Source organism: Myotis myotis, unplaced genomic scaffold, assembly GCF_014108235.1.
Source record: "Myotis myotis isolate mMyoMyo1 unplaced genomic scaffold, mMyoMyo1.p scaffold_m19_p_8, whole genome shotgun sequence".
NCBI classification, from domain to species: Eukaryota; Metazoa; Chordata; class Mammalia; order Chiroptera; family Vespertilionidae; genus Myotis; species Myotis myotis.
Window position 1 is genome coordinate 47,466,021 of NW_023416390.1, and position 18,088 is coordinate 47,484,108.

Consider the following 18,088-nt stretch of genomic DNA (forward strand, 5'->3'; position numbering starts at 1 on the left):
TAATACTTACTTAAACAAGACCTTTTGCCAGCTGTGCTTGCACCCCCTGAACACAAATTCCCTCCTCGATGTATTAATTCAAGTTCCAAATTTGTTCTGTAAGTAAAGCATTATAATATATCTTAGTCATTAGGCTGAAGCAATATTTCTTAATTTGTCTTATTGATATGACTGAGTCAACCTAAACAATGAAGTTCAACTTTATTATTTGCAAAAGTATAATCTATGCAATATCAGTACAATTTTATTTCTGAAATAAAAAGGGGAAAGCTTATTGTCCTTACTTATATATTCATATTTATAACTGCAAAACCGCACATGTCACAGTATAATTGTTCAAAATTCCAAATGTTGGCAAATACTAAAAACTAGGCCATAAGGAAAATAACTACAATGCACTTCATAAACCTGCTAATGAATCTAAAGGAAGAATTTGTATTCCAACTGTTAGCCACTGAGTAGGTGGTTACTATCATACAACGCACAAGTGAAGGTCAATTTTCCTATCAGAGAAATGGTTATCACTCATTGGAGCTTGGATGATTCTAGAAATCAATATTAAGAAACAAAATCACTAACATAAAGGTGACTAGGGACAACATAATTAACAGCAATCTCTTCTGTGGATGTCTAAAATTAATTTTATTAAAATATATTGTGTAACTATTGATACTGCTAAACATCAGTAGTATTATTCATAAAGACCTGAAATTATAAAATATTTAGCAATTATCAGCTTACAAAATAGCAATAATTAGTAAATTGACATTTCAAAAATCAAACTGATGAAGAATCTAAAGATTCACTCAAAAATAGTAACAGTAAAATAGCAATTTTTGCCAAAATAATAAATAAAAATTCTGAGTGATAAACTATGTATTTTTACTTCAACAGTATTAATAATCTTAAATATACCTTTATTTGCCACAACTAAAACTGAATGAAGTTGTTTATATCCTAGACATGCATTTGACACTAATAGTGAGCTATCCCCCAGTCTTAAAAAATAAAAAAAATAATAAAATTAGGCAGCCAAGTTTCAAGCTTACTCTTTGCAAATGATTTCAAGAAAAAACATATGCTTTTTTATTTCAAACAAGAATGTTTTGAAATGTTATTTTCATATATTTACTTAGAAATGCAAACTTTAAAATATTAATATTCCTAAGTCTGTACATTTGTCACCTATTTATAAAGGAATGCTTTAATCCTCTCTACTTGTTGGGGGGGGGGGGGGGCAAGAAGGGGAAGGAAAGCAATTTAACATTGATAATGTTCCTGCTCAGAGCTCCATCTGGTTGCTGCTGATAAGGGAATCTGTGTAACAAGGAAATTTTCCACCCTTCAGGCGATTTTCATTGCTCACTGAACTTCTAAAAACCTACCAGCAAGGAAGCAGGGACAAGGATTTCATATTAGTGGACAGAAAGCGAGCGGAGACCAGCATGTTTTCCTTCATCAAGGGGACATAAATGGGATCAATACATTTTGTTTTCACAAATCTTCTGTTGCCTAATCTGTAGGAAAAAATTAATGGCTATATTCTCTTATAGAAACTAAGATTTCCTAGATAGTACTTTTAAAGGAGCTAACCAGAAACATGAGCAATTCTTACATTCAAATGTCAGAACTAGAATGTCAACTTTGATTTCAGGGTAATTTGCAAAAATATTCATTAAAATATAAATACAGCCGAAACCGGTTTGGCTCAGTGGATAGAGCGTCGGCCTGCGGACTGAGGGGTCCCGGGTTCGATTCCGGTCAAGGGCATGTACCTGGGTTGCGGGCACTTCCCCAGTGGGGGATGTGCAGGAGGCAGCTGATCGATGTTTCTCTCTCATCGATGTTTCTAACTCTCTATCTCTCTCCCTTCTCTCTGTAAAAAATCAATAAAATATATTTTAAAAAAAAAATAAATAAAATAAAATAAAATATAAATACAAGAACAATTATGTTTATTCAACCATCAAATAAGGTGCTTTAAAGGATGACAAACATGTTACTAGGAATTTTATTTTAATGAATACTTGACAGAAAACTACTAAATGTAATTAATTATTTCAGATTATGGTAGGACAATCTCCTACACAACATTCTTTCTGAATTTAAAAAAAAAATAAAAATACCTGCCTATCCAAAGGGTTAGTTTAGTATCATGTACTAATTTCTAAAACTTTAAAAATCAAAGTCAGAGGCCCTAACCATCAGCTTTTCCTTATTTCATTTATAACAAAATTTGTGCTTTAATTCAGACTTGCAAGAAAAGAGACACAAATGCACCTTGCTCCCATGTCTAATCTTCCCTCACTGTTGAAAATCAACCACACAATAGTGCTGTTAGCAGGAGTTTTCTGAGCATTCCAACAATTTCTTCTTTGCTGCCCTCAGAAAATCTCCCAAGGCTTCACCATACAAATAAAATTAAAAACAAAAAGATACTCATTGTCCTATCAAAAAAAAGTTCTAAAACAATGATTAAGGGAAACAGTTTTACAGGCTAGTTACCCTCTAGAACAGCGGTTCTCAACCTGTGGGTCGCAACCCCTTTGGCGGTCGAACGACCCTTTCACAGGGGTCACCTAAGATCATCCTGCATATCGATATTTACATTATGATTCATAACAGTAGCAACATTACAGTTATGAAGTAGCAACGAAAATAATTTTATGGTTGGGTCACAACATGAGGAACTGTATTTAAAGGGCCAGAAGGTTGAGAACCATTGCTCTAGAAATATTTTGTTTCTAAACATCAAAAAATGTAAGTTCCCCAAGGAACAAACAAAATTACTTATTCAGCAGGAAGAAATTCAGTTCTGGAAAACAGGTTGTAGTTCATTCAAAATTACTAAAGTCAAATAAATAAACTTGTAAGTTCTAATAAACCATACATTTAAGAATCACAATATTTAACTCAAAAGTTAATTCAAAGTAAGTTTACTTCTAAATATTTTACTTAAATATCTAAGCATTTTAGATATTAATATGTTAATGCCTACTTTTTAGGAATAAAAATAATCATAATCTATAATCATAAGTATTTATGACATAAGATTATATGCTAGGCATAAGATAATTATGAAGAATCTGGTTGGTTTCCTACCTTATAAAATTATATCCTATTCAAATAGGACCTTGGTCGACAAACTGCGGCTCGCGAGTCACATGCGGCTCTTTGTCCCCTTGAGTGTGGCCACGAAGTTTCAATCTCACTGTATGTGCGCGCCCACACGTGTATTTTGTGGAAGAGCCACACTCAAGGGGCCGCAGTTTGCCGACCACTGCTGACCTAGGTAATTTTAACCAAAGGAAAATGAGGTTTTTAAGGAGTATATAGTTTCTCTTTCAGAATCTTTATTTTGCTGCTTTAAAGTTTATCATTAAAGATCAGAGAAGGATGGGAAGAGGGAAGAGCATATGTTCTCTACACATATATACCCTTATTAGTAAGTAACATTTGACATTTGTTCCTGCTTCTCTATAAAAGAGAAAAACTGAAATATGTATATTTTAAAAGTCTCCTTAATTAGCAAGCTTTATTCTGTAAGTTATTTATATATTTAAACCACAAATAGGAATCTAAAATTTCCACTAAACTAATGTAAATCAAATTATTGGATTTATCATAGTATAGCAAAATTCCATATATAGATCATGCCCATTCAAACAGGATTTTCTTATAAGTCAAATCAAAGGCATAATAATCAACATTTGTATGTACGTGTGTGTATGTGTGTGTGTGTGTGTGTGTGTGTGTGTGTGTGTGTGAGAGAGAGAGAGAGAGAGAGAGAGAGAGAGAGAGAGAGAGAGAATAAGTATGTGTGCATAATGACATTTCGGTCAACGACGGAACACATATACCAGAGTAATACCATAACGTTATAATGGAGCTAAAAAAATTCCTATCACCTAGTGATGTCACAGTCATCCTAACATCATAGCACAACACATTACTCACATGTTTGTGGTGATGCTAGTGTGAACAAACCTGCCGAGCTGCCAATCGTATAAAAGTATAACACATACAATTATGGATAGTATATAATACTTGACAATAATAAATGACTACGTTACTGGTTTATGTATTTACTATACTACATTTTTAACATTATTTTAGAGTGTACTCTTCATAAAATGTATTACACTGGTAGTCACCTCATAAATCTCATGTTCATCGCATCTGGTTATTGCATTATTTTTCTGTGATTGATTTAATCTTGTGTTTGTACAGTAACATGCTGTACAGGCTTATAGCCTGGAAGCAATAGGCTATATCACAGAGCCTCAGTGTGTAGGAGGCTATGCCATCTAAGTTTGTTAAGTACATTCTATAACCTTTGCACAACAACAAAATCAACTATTGGCATATTTTTCAGAACATATCCCTATCATTAAGTAGCACAGGACTACCTATGTGTGTGTGCGCGCGCGCACACACACACACACACACACACACACACAAACACACATCATAATTGAGTTGGTCTACATTCATTCCAATATTCTGTAGCATTATTATCACAATATAGTACAGGAGTTTTGTAGAACCTTGAAACCGTGGAAAATTAAATTATATTCAATTTAGTTTTCACATAAAGCATATTTTACTCCAAGTACGCAATTGGTAACTCTCCAGAGACAAATGTTAAGTTAACTATTATATCTTCCCCCAAAGCATTCTGGATAAATAATAACAGTCAGGAGTGTGCAGGCTAAAAGTTACTTCCCAGTCCATTAGATCCTTTTACAACAAATTGTGTACAGCATTTGCATTCTTAAACCAAAGACTAACGTTTCCTTATCTTGAGCTCTAACTTGCTTGCAGCAATTTTCCTGAATCTGGTTCTATTTTTCCTGGGTTCTAAAGACTACATATACTTCATTTATCCTTTTGTTATCCTCCGGTCCAGGAATGGGGCAAAGACAATGGCCATGATAAACTGCGTGTATATATGACCTAAAAAAAGCTGAACGCAGGAGAAGAAAGAGGATTGGAACTGAAAGAACACTAGACCAAGACTCAAGAGACCCGAGTTCTAGACCTACTCTGCCACTAATTTGGTGCATGACTTCCAGTCACATTTTCTCTCTAAATGTTGCCTATGACAACACTACTTGGACAAAATATGACGCTTCTAGAGATATCCAGGGGTCTACAAATCAGTTCTGGCAGAACGAGTTTACAAGTTTCTAATTTGCCCGGTTCCTTCCCTATTTACTTCTTTTATGGTTCTCTGTTTTCATTCTATTAAGTTTTCTAAAATTCCTATTTGGAACTATTTCTTAGGTAATGAACATCTACTCAGTCTATTAGACTAATCATACCTAATTTGAAAGATGAGAATTATTTGCCTCTGTTTTCTTAAGCTGCTGCTAGCCACTAATCGAGGCTTAAGATCTGCCTGATCTCATGCTTCCTCTTCCTTCACCTGTTTTTCAAAAGCAACTATTGTCTTCTAGGATATTATTAGATCTTTCACTAGTTTAGAACAAACAAAGTAAGTTCTTCTTATTGTTGTTATTTTTTTAAGTAAATACTGTTCAACATGTTACAATGTTTTAATTCTCATTATTATCACTTTTTGAAAACTTGAATAGTGATTTCTTAACACCACCTTTCATATATAATATTCACATGCTCTGAGGCAGATATCTGTCTCAAAATGTTAACAATATACTTTTCCCACATATCATATATCATATATCATATATCATATATCATATATATATCATATAATGCTTAGTAACACTTAACTCAATATTTCACTAAAATAAACTCTTCACACAATGAAAGAAAAGTATACTTTTATAGTCCTTCAAGGAGATTCTAAAATTAGCCATAATTTCAACAAGCATTAAAAAATATCCTTTCTTTAAATAAATATGAATGAAAATAAATGAAATAAACCAACTAAAAATAATAAGTAAATATAAAAGTATATACTGCATATACCTACCTAGCAACAGAATACATAAAAAGAAAATCATTGTCTGGTGAGCCTGGGGTCTTGCTATAGTCTCTATATTTCTTCTGAGTAGTATTTTTTATATCTTTCATTACAGATTCCATTTCCTTACTTAAGTTAGTTTCGGACTGTAAAAAATACAAACAAAATATAGTTTATTTATATTCATTTTCTCTAATAATAGTCTAACACTATTGTTTATCATATGAACATACTAGAAAATTAAAGTTAAAAAGTACATTAACTATCTATTATAAATGTATGTAGTACACAAAGATAAAACAGATCAAGAAATATTTTCTCTTATTTTAGGGATATTTTCTCCTAATCTATATTGTGACCGGTAACTCAACCACACAAACTATATTCTAAATAAATGAGTGGATGTCATTAAAATAATATTTTAGAACAGTTCCCATGTTTATAAAAAACATGATTTTCATTTTCAAAGACTAATATTGATGCCCCTTACTTAAAGCATACTATAAACACACACAAATTTAGAAGTATCAAAGAAAAAAAAATCACGAAGACTCTAAAATTAGTCTTCAACTGAGAAAAGAAACTGCTAGGAGATGATTCTGAGTAGCTTTGAAACTATGAATTTCTGTTTCAAAAGTTTTCATAAGTTTACTGCAAAAACCAGCCATAGCTGTCACTTCTCTCAAGAACTATGTCATAGCTCAAGCCAATGTGGCCCAGTTGGTTGGAGCATCATCCCATACACCAAAAGGTTGCAGGTTCAATTCCCAATGAGGGCACATACTTAGGATGCAGGTTCGATCCTGGCAGGGGCACACATGGAAGGCAACTGATCTATGTTTCTCCCTCTCCCTCCCACATATCCTAAAATCAATAAAAACATATCCTCAGCTGAGGATTATCTTTTTAAAAAAAGAACCATATCACAAACCTATAATAAGGTGAAATATTTAAGAGTTTGAATCAAATAAATAAATCCTACTGGATAGGATAAAAGATGGGTTCACTTAGAACAAAACACACAGTAAAATAGATCTGACTTATGGTGAATGGTTCAATCAAGTATACAATATTTCATCTCTTTAATATATATACACACACAAATGTGTATGTAAATCTATAATTACACATATATAAAGTGTGTGTGTGTGCATGTGTGTGTGTGTCTAAATATATCTTAATCCTAAAATACCTAATGGGCATAATTTTAAATGATTAAACTGTGCTTAACATTGCAAGATACATAGATATAATTTACTGGTTTGGGTGGCTTTGTTTTTAAATATTTCAATATCTTAATCCTACCAGACCTGAGGCCCTGAACCTAACTGTCCCCTATACCTGGGCTCCTGAGCATTAAAGAGAAAAAACCCACATGATATAGAAAAATGTTAGTTACATGCAAACAAGTGGTTAGAATAAGATGGAACTTGGAGACATTGTAGAAAATAGGTCTACCTTTCATCTACCTTTCATCTAGCGCCAATATTTCACCTTTGTGTAGAAATTACCGAAAAATCGGTACAGCGGTCTGGTAGGGTTAAAAAAGTTTAACCATATCTAAGCTTATAGGACAGCAGTTCTCAACCTGTGGGCCGTGACCCTTTTGGGGGTCAAACGACCCTTTCATAGGAGTCGCCTAAGACCATCGGAAAACACATATATAATTACATATTGCTTTTGTGATTAATCACTATGCTTTAATTATGTTCAGTTTGTAACAATGAAAATACATCCTGCATATCAGATATTTGCATTATGATTCATAACAGTAGCAAAATTACAGTTATGAAGTAGCAACGAAAATAATTTTATGGTTGGGGGTCACCACAACACGAGGAACTGTATTAAAGGGTCGCGGCATTAGGAAGGTTGAGAACCACTGTTATAGGATTTCATGATCTGGAAGACATATATTAAAACTATAACAATTTTTTAGACTAAGGAAAAGTATAGCCTTTGCTAATAATTTGTTCTATTATTCTCATTTTTATTTTTAATAACGACAAATAAGAGAAAAACTTCTAAAAACAATTTGTATTAAATGTATAAAGGCCCAGAATAATTTAAAAACAAAAGAAATATAAAAGCTAAAAAGCAGAGCTGAGTTAACCAGGATATTTCTGCCTTACACTGATGCTTACTGGGAAAGCTCCCGGCCGTCCCTGCAGCTCCTCCACTTCCTTTATGAGATCTTGTAAGCTTTTGTTACTAGGACGTTGCCAAAGGTTATTTTCCATATTGCTTCCAGGATAACAAGGAAGAACACTGTTCGCAAACTGCCTGCAGAGAGGACAGGTGAATTCTCCTTTGTCCACGGAGAACCCCTGAAGAACCTGGTCATTCTAAAAGATGAAATAAACATACAGATGTAGGATGCACACCTTTATATAAAATAAAATTTACACCACTACATTTTATAGTAAATAAATGAAACATACAAAATAAGACACCTCTAATATATGCCATAAAAACATAAACAAAATCTCTCATTTAACTGTTGAAGCTTATCAAATCACCTCTCACATCATGGCAATTATGCAATAGTTGCCATCACCAATAAATTCCTTAAGTACCCTACTCTTCTCTCAGTATTGAAACATTTAAATAATGACAAAATCACTCTGAAATGTGGATTTAAGATAAAGAATAACTCAAAAAGCAGACCACATTACAGTGGATCACCTTCTTCTTACCCCTTACCCTGTTTTCATAATCTATAAGTGACTACTGAGAAGATTCTCCAAGTGCCCATGTAGGTAAGATAGATAGCTTTTGAACATAAATTAAGCCAAAAAAATGTGATGTGTCTGTCTTGTGTCTTAACTGCTGAACACAACTGACTGGACTTTACGCAATAGATCTGTTTAGGTTTCATGGATAGGAAAAAGACTTAGAGTATTCAGAACGTAAGTGTGACAGGAGGAGAATTAACTCCTTCTTTCAGATGTTTCTGATAGAGGAGGAAAAAGTAGAATTTTTGAAGCAAAGACACATAATGCACATATGCCTAGTAGGAAGCTCTTGCTCGAGAGACTGCAATACATGCTTACTAACCAGAGGACTTAAGACAGACATTCAGGCTGATAAATTTGTTCCTTTCTTTTGCCTGAGACCATCCCACATCTATTTTGTTCTTGTAGGCCATTGCTCTTGTGTTGTCCTAACTGTTATATATCTTTTCCCAGTAATCTCTCTCTTATTCTGTTAACTAGCTTTACCTCAAAATATGTTTTTAATACATTATGTATATGTAAGAATACTACAAAATGACCATTATTACTAATAAGACAAAAGTAATGAGAAAATAGGATTAAGGAAAAGAAAATAAATTTATTTGCCTACTAGAGGCCTCATGCATGAAATTCATGCAAGAGTAGGCCTTCCTTCCCCCAGCTGCCAGTACTGGCTTCCCTCTGGCACCTGGGACCCGGGCTTCCCTTTGCAACCCCAGCTTCATCTGGAAGGTCATCCAGAAGGATGTCTGGTCTAATTAGCATATTATGCTTTTATTATTATAGATAGTTAATAAGGTAGTTAATGACAATGTCAGGATGAACTTAGGTTTCCCAACTCTTTTTTTTTTTTTTCAACTCTTAATTTAGTGCTAATTTCACTACACCTAGGATCTCAAATACTTGGACTAACAGAACTATTTTTTTTTTAACTTTTGACATTTATTTTATTTTTTTAAAAATATATTTTATTGTTTTTTTTACAGAGAGGAAGGGAGAGAGATAGAGAGTTAGAAACATCGATGAGAGAGAAACATCGATCAGCTGCCTCCTGCACACCTCTCATTGGGGATGTGCCTGCAGCCAAGGTACATGCCCTTGACCGGAATCGAACCTGGGACCTTTCAGTCCGCAGGCCGACGCTCTATCCACTGAGCCAAACCAGTCAGGCAACTTTTGACATTTATTTTTAAATACAATTCTATAAACACTTATTAAATTCTATCATGTGTCACGTGATGGCATAAAGAGTTAAGATACATCTTCACTTAAGATACAATTTAAAAGCAAACAGAAACAGCTAGATTACAATAATAATGTGATAAATGCAACAAAGAAGGCTTTCCAGAAAAGACTTGTGAGCTGAGTTTTAGATACAAAGAAGAGTATACTACAAGGTTGGGGCAAGGGACCTGATCACTGAAGGACATTCTGTGATAAGCTTCCCTATATCCTTAATTTTAAAGAATGCCAATCTACCTCCTTACCTTGACTGAAACTCAATTCTTTCCTAAATCCTCCCCAGAAGCCCTCTCAGTTAGGCACCGCTCATTCTCCTACATCCCTCACATCTCAGCATCCTTCTCATCTCCAGTGCTGGCTCCAGATAATTATTCTTGCATTCTCCTATCTTTGTGGCTCATGTCATTTAACAGTGCCATCCTTTTTACTGGTCTCCATTGCCTTCATTAACATAAGGACTTTGATACCTAGATCAGTTTTCCTCATCACTCCAAGTTCTACCATCCTCCTATGCAACTTAAGCAGTGTGTACGTGGACAACCCGTCTTACTTACATCTGAGTCCTTCAACTCCTCGGCCTAATCGGCTCCTATGGCTCTGACCTCCACTCTAACACCAGTACCTGTTACCATGACCACATCCTTGTTCTGTAATGGCCCAAAATTATCCATATCTGAAAATACTAAATTCATACATCTTAGTTTCTGACTTCCAACTCCTGTTTCCTTTAGTTCCTCTTTTTTTGTCCCAGTTTATTAGGCCATTCCTATCCTGCCCAAACACCATGATCCGCCACTTCAAAAACATTCAAGTCAATACTCCTCATTCCCCTCCATATGTCCTTTCATCACACATACCTAACAAAACATTCATACAAAATTAATCCAATGTATGACTTCTCTAATTCTGCATCAAACTAAATGCTGTTAGGGAAAACTGAAATAATTTCTTCCACAGTTTCCAATTTCAGCGGAACCCTGAATACTGCATGGCAATCTTGCTCCAACATCCTGTGAAGCACTCTCTCACCCAATTCCAAAGTGGTTTTTCAAAACCACCTCTTCACTTGTAATGTCCCTTCACTTACCCCAGCCTTGTCCCCTATACTCTAGGCACATAAAGCCACACCTCCTGACTTAGAAAGAAGAGAGTCATGGCAGCTCCTTCAGCTTCCTGACTTCTCTCACACCGAATATGGAGCTAATAAATCCTACCAGTCCTTCCATCCACTTTCTTCCTTTATCCCCTTTGCTAATATCTCCTAATCACACCACTGTCAGTATGATCTACCTAATGTGAGATTATTACCAATCACAATTTTTCAATGATCACCATTATCTTTCACCTTGATTCCTTACTCTCTTATGCTGCACACACAATCTCTCAGAAGACCATATATATATTATATATATATATTATATATATTTCAAATATCTAACCTCTTCTCCATCTCAACTGCCATAACCAAGCCCAAGCAACCATCATCTCTTGCCTTCTAAATGATATAACCTCATATTTTCTAACTCTCCTGCAATCCTACAACAATCTCCTGCAAACACAACTACCACAATAAACTTTCTGAGCATGTCATATCTCTGCTTAAGAGTCTTTAATGGCTTTAATGTATCTCTGGAAGGAATCTGTCTAGAGTCCAAAATCCTTACATGGACCTTTACAATATGACCCCTGACTACTTCTCCCATCTTCTCTCTCATCATTCAAACACCTTCCTTCATCAAATGTTCTAGCACAGCCGTGGGCAAACTGGCCCGCGGGTATCCGGCCCGTTTGAAATGAATAAAACAACAACAACAAAAAGACCGTACCCTTTTATGTAATGATGTTTACTTTGAATTTATATTAGTTCACACAAACACTCCATCCATGCTTTTGTTCCAGCCCTCCTGTCCAGTTTAAGAACCCATTGTGGCTGAAACCGGTTTGGCTCAGTGGATAGAGCGTCAGCCTGCGGACTGAAAGGTCCCAGGTTCGATTCCGGTCAAGGGCATGTACCTGGGTTGCGGGCACATCCCCAGTAGATGTGCAGGAGGCAGCTGATCGATGTTTCTCTCTCATCGATGTTTCTGACTCTCTATCTCTCTCCCTTCCTCTCTGTAAAAAATCAATAAAATATATTAAAAAAAAAAAAAAAAAGAACCCATTGTGGCCCTCGAGTCAAAAAGTTTGCCCACCCCTGTTCTAGCACTTTGGCAGATGTTCCAATAAGACCCTGTATACACTTCATAATACTTAGCACATATGCTGCAACTGTTTATTTCTGTCTCACACAATGTATAGTAAACTCCTTGAGAGAAACTGTGTCTTATTCACTGTTGTATCCTGAAAATCTATCACAGTATCTGGAACACTACAGGCTTTGAACAAATATTTGTTGAATGAACAAAATTGAATAAAGAGGTATGAAAAAGGGATAATGTGCTTACAGAGCTATTAATTAGCTTATTAGTGCTGAATTGATGGAAGATAAAGCTAAAGCAACAGCCAAGCCTAGGTCACGGAGTGCCTTGAATGCCATTCAGAGAAAAATAAACTTTATCACATTAGGAATAAGTCAGTAAAGGGTCTTTAAGCCATATGTCATCAGATTTACATTTTAGAAAGATCAATATAGTGACTAAAGTAGACTTGGAGTAAGGAAACTGACAAGAAAGCAATTGCATTAGTTAATAGATGAAGGCATATACAAAAAAGTAGAAGTGGGAACAATAAAGATGGAATATAGCCAAATGAGATTTTAGAAGGCAGAATCAATAGAATTTCATAATGACTGAATGTGAGGTAAGGAGTAGGAAAGGAAAAAAAGAAATCCACTGCTTCTGAGTTAGGAATCTGGGAATAGAATAGAGCTATCTAGCTTTTAAGAAGTTAAGCTGAGAGAAAGATAAAAACTACAGCGACATGCCCAGCCGGCGTGGCTCAGTGGTTGAGCATTGACCTATGAACCAGGAGGTCACGGTTCGATTCCCAGTCAGGGCACATGCCCAGGTTTCAGGCTCAATCCCCAGTAGGGGGTGTGCAGGAGGCAGCCAATCAATGATTCTCATCATTGATGTTTCTTTCTCTTCCTCTCCCTTCTTCTCTGAAATCAATAAAAATATTAAAAAAAAAAAAAAAAAAAGACTACAGCTACAGGAAAATACAAGGTCAAGGAAAGAAATTTTAAATGGCAGACTTTGGTGTACTTATTAACTGAAAAGAAGGGACAGACCAGGCAAAAAAACTAAAGCTACAGAAGAAAAAGAGGTTAATTACTGATAAACCAAAGCCACTGTGGTAAAGGGGAGAAAGGAATCCTACAGCATAAAAAGGAAGATTATTCCTGAACAGAAGAAGAAATACTACCTCTAAGGGTAGAAAAGAAAGGACTGGTTGGGATGCAAAGTCATTTATCAAGGAATATTAAAGCAAGGCAGGAAGCTAAAGTAGTATGTGACAGAGAACCACTGTTTTTGGTGAGAGGAAGAGACAGTTTAATGAGGGGAAAGAGTTCTTGGGACTTAAGTGGGATAGGGGAGGCAAAGGTTTGGAATAGCTGCTGAGGAAACCAGGAGAGAAAACTGATTAAAGACAGGTAAATGAAGTGATAAGTGGTATCTACAGTCCATGACTTTAGTCCAACAATTTTCAACCTTTCATCTTATGGCACACAGAAACTAATTACTAAAATTCTGAGGCACACCAAAAAATATATTGTGTTGTTTTTGCCAATCTGACAAAAAAAAAATAGTTATAATTTTGATTCACTCATACCAGACAGCTATTGTTGTGTTGGCTGTTGTCACTTTTTTATTTGATAATCTAAGGGAAAAGAGGTGCCCTAACTAAAATTCTCATGGCATACCGCCGAAACCGGTTTGGCTCAGTGGATAGAGCGTCGGCTTGTGGACTGAAAGGTCCCAGGTTCGATTCCGGTCAAGGGCATGTACCTGGGTTGCGGGCACATCCCCACTGGGAGATGTGCAGGAGGCAGCTGATCGGTGTTTCTCTCTCATCGATGTTTCTAACTCTCTATCTCTCTCCCTTCCTCTCTGTAAAAAACCAATAAAATATTTAAAAAATAAAATAAAATAAAATTCTCATGGCATACCAGTTGAAATTCACTGTTCTAGTCTAAGGCACTATTATAGAAAACCACAAATTTATGGAGATGCCAATTTACTTAGTTTTATTACTTTTCTAGCAGGGCTAGTTGCCTAGGTGTATGATCAAAGGAGGCAGATTAAACAACAGGTATTAAGAACAGAATGGGCAAAGTATAAGTAAGTGAGGCTAGGTAAGAGCTAATGCACCAGGAAAAATGCACAAGGGTTAAAGGACTAGAGATCTTGATGCTAGATGCAAAACATACTAATAAGAGTGAAAATAAGAGAATTTGAAAAATAATCAAATGATATAGTGGGATAATAAAGCTTAATATTAATAAAGCTTAATATTTCAGAACTAGAGTAGCAAAGTCTAAAATTACAGCCATGTCCTGGCCTGTGTGGCTCAATGGTTGAGTGTCAACCTATGAACCAGGAGGTCATGGTTCAATTCCCAGTCAGGGCACATGCCCAGGTTGTAGGGAGCGTGCAGGAGGCAGCCAATCGATGATTCTCATCATTGGTGTTTCTCCCTCTCCCCTCCTTTCTAAAATTAATAAAAACATTTTTAAAAAATAAAATAAAATTACAGCCTTGGAAGTCAGCTGCTAAAAAAAATCCCTAAAGTTGAAGAAATGAAGAAACTGTGAGTTTAGATTGTTCACATGATGATCAAAATCACCCCAGATGAATTGGGATTTATATGCTGTAAAGATATTTAATATGGGGAAAAATACATACACCTTTAAAATTTATTCAATTAACTTACCCGTAATGATTCCATGTAAGACTTATGACAATCTATATGTAATGTATGTCCACAGGTTTGGACATAAACACCTCCTTCCCAGCCAATTGATACTGCCAAGAGACAAGAACTCTTAAAAAAAGAAAGACAAAATACAATTAATTTTAAAGAAGTATAGACATATTTAAATATATCCACAGAAACCTCTGAATGATTTTTTATTTGAACTTAGCTTTCTGATTTGGTGACTAAATAGACTGTGAAGCTTTTAAACCCAGAGGAAAAGGAAGAATAACTTTGTATTTTTGTGATAAAGCAATACCAGACTTGACAGCCCGAAAGCAACTCTTTAAACTAGAAACACCATTAAGACTTAGCTTCTAAATATCTATGCTCATATGAAAAATAATGATCAATTAGACTTTCTCCACCCCATAAAATATAAGCTCTCAATATTATACTATAGTTCAGTGTAAACTATACTGCTATTGATGATCTTAACTGTTTTATATGGTATTTAATCTGTGATTGCCATTAACAACTTCCCTCTTAAAGGGTCTTCTTCCCTTTGGCTTCCATAATGAGACTCCCTTTTGGTTTTACTTCCAACTCTTTAACCATTTGGTTTAGGCTCCTTTAAGTCTCTTCTTTCTTGCCCTGCCCCTTCAAAGTTTATATTCCTCAAGATTCTATTCTTAGTGCTTACTCTCTACTCATTACAACTATTCTCCCTAAGTGATTTAATCAGTAAATTCACCTAGCCTCAAAGCTAAATCTCTTGCCTGACTGACAGATACAAATACTTAGCTGCCAACCAGAAATCTCCAGTTTGACATTCCTCAGATAACATAAAATTAATGTGTCAAAAACTTGTCATTTTCTCCATTACTCTTCCTTTTCCTCTGGGTTTAAAAGCTCCACAATCTATTTAGTCACCAAATCAGAAAGCTAAAGTTACTCTACCTCACACCCTTTCCTTCACACCACAGTTTTAATTCCCAAATCATATGAATTCTGTCTTCTAAATAACTCATGACTTTGGCCTGACTTCTTCATTCTCAATGTAACATTCAAGTCTGTACATTTGTTGGGGGGGAAGGGGGGGGAGGATTTCTTATATAAAGTTTTGTAATTGGTCTTCTTGACTCCAATTTCTTCTCTCCATGATGCATCCCCCACATATCTCTCCAAAGTACAAATTTGGTCATAAGAATAACCCCAAAAAAGTGCCTTAACATTTACAAGGGTTTAATATAATGCACAATAAAGAAGGCAAACAGATTATATAAGCCAACTACACACTCATTTGAAATTTGTTTTTAAAGTTAATTGCTTCTATCTCCTTTTTCTCTTACATCTTCAACTTCTTCTCTGCTAATTCCTTCCATTCAGCCTATAAACAGGCTTAGACTTTTCCTCCTAAAATAATTTTGAGTTTTCATTTCCCCTCTGACAAATAGTACTTACTTGACAATGAACTTGAGTTCACCCCACTAGAGTCTGTAGTAAATAGATGGCCAAGCCAGAGCAATATAAGATCTAACATGAGTGACAGCATATGATGAAAGCTTTGAGAGCCATAAAAACTCTTTTTATATTAGAAATTTATACATTATAATGTAAGATGACCAAATCAACTTTAACAACAGTAAAACAAAGTTCCAATATTAAATCGAGACTCTTCATGAGCATCTGAAAGTTAAAAATCACAGTGCAAAATGTCTTCGCAGCCAATTTAAATATATGTGCAGCAGCACAAATCAAATACTACTCACAGCAAGTGAGCCGGCTTCTACTGTTACAAATCAGAAAAACAACAGGAGATCTGCTCATCTCTGTTTTATGATTTGCAGCCACTTGAAGTAGAAGCAAATTTTGGTATTAGATCATTTTAGAACTAGAGGCCCAGTACATGGATTTGTACACTGGTGGGGGTCCCTAAGCCGGGCCCTTAGGAATCGGGCTGAAACCAGCTCTCCGACATCCCTGAAGGGGTCCCAGATTGTGAGAGGGTGCAGGCCAGGCCAAAGGACCCCACCAGTGCAGGATCGGGACTGGGGAGGGACTGCAGGAGGGTTCCAGGGCGTGTTCAGCCCGTCTCACCCAGTTCTGATCAGGGCCGATCGGGGCCATTTGGGGCCGTCTCACCCAGTCCCAATCAGGGCCAATTGGGCTTGCCGGTCGGGGAGGGACCGTGGGAGGGCTCCAGGGCATGTCCGGCCCATCTTGCCCAGTCCCAAACAGCAGGACCCAAGCAGCAAACTAAGCTACTGTTCGGAGAACCTGCACCCTGGTGGTCAGTGCGCATGATAGCAACTGGTCAAACAGTTGAACAATTGGACACTTAGCATATTAAGCTTTTATTATATAGGACTAGAGGCCCAGTACACGAATTCATGCACTGGTGGGTCTAGCCAGCCCACCCTGATGGGGGCCATCGGGGGTGGGCTGGCTGGGGTGGGGGGCCGACAAGGGGCGGGCCCGACTGGGGCGAGGGGCTGCCGGCGGTTTGCCAACCAGGGCAAGGGGCCACCGGTGGTTTACCGGCTGGCCCTGCCCCCAACTGGGGTGGGCATGCCCGCTGGGAGGCGGGGGCCGCCAGGGCAAGGGACCACAGGTGTTCTGGTCGTTCTGCCATTCAGTCAATTTGCATATTACCCTTTTATAGGATGGTTGTTAGTTAATAAACAAGCTGCTTCTTTGACTATGTATTATAAAAATGTAATTAACCCTTTGCAGTCCAATGTTATTTTTGGAATTCAAACAGTCTGGTCCAAATTAATTGACGGGATTGAATGTTGAACTTTTTAATGTTCTTATTGCTCGGCGTTGGATCTGCTCCTAGCGCCTGGTCTGTCGAGTCAGCCTCGAGGTTGGACTGAAAAGGGTTAATCTTCCTTTTTAATAAAAGCAGTTAGCTGAAAACACTAAGTCATTTGTTAATGTAACTGTTAGATGTCTTATTTGAATTTGCTATAGTGTGGAAAAAGAGCAGGAAAACATTTACTAATATGAGATTAATATTTTAGGAAGACTTCAATAATGTGTCCACCACTGTGCTAAGTGCTTATCATCCAATTTTCACGACCTCAATATTTATTAAAACCTCCCACAGTAATTGGTAGTATCTTTTTACAAATAAGGAATACAAAGGTTCTAAGATCACTCAGTTATAAATGGTAGTAGATACACACTCGTTCTACATTAGACAAGACCTCCCTAACTAGAGCCATCTGCTTCTCCAGAATCCACCAGAAACCTTCTCCTCAGACCAGACCAGTATTATAGTTAATAGTATTAAATTTGTATACCT

At 36.4% G+C, this 18,088-nt stretch overlaps 1 protein-coding gene across 12 annotated transcripts in view; it reads right to left on the reverse strand.

Moving 5' to 3' along the window:
• UBR3 (ubiquitin protein ligase E3 component n-recognin 3) overlaps positions 1 to 18,088 on the reverse strand; it is a 188,863-nt gene that overhangs the window by 34,878 nt on the left and 135,897 nt on the right. For 10 of the 12 annotated variants that reach the window (XM_036319910.1, XM_036319916.1, XM_036319918.1 and 7 more), the window contains 4 exons: positions 14,797 to 14,907; positions 8,080 to 8,292; positions 5,957 to 6,093; positions 11 to 96 (listed from right to left, as the gene is read on the reverse strand). In XM_036319910.1, the coding sequence (XP_036175803.1) occupies positions 11 to 96; positions 5,957 to 6,093; positions 8,080 to 8,292; positions 14,797 to 14,907 (547 nt within the window). The remainder of the gene's footprint in view (positions 1 to 10; positions 97 to 5,956; positions 6,094 to 8,079; positions 8,293 to 14,796; positions 14,908 to 18,088) is intronic. The other 2 variants (XM_036319911.1, XM_036319915.1) reach the window with 1 other exon arrangement.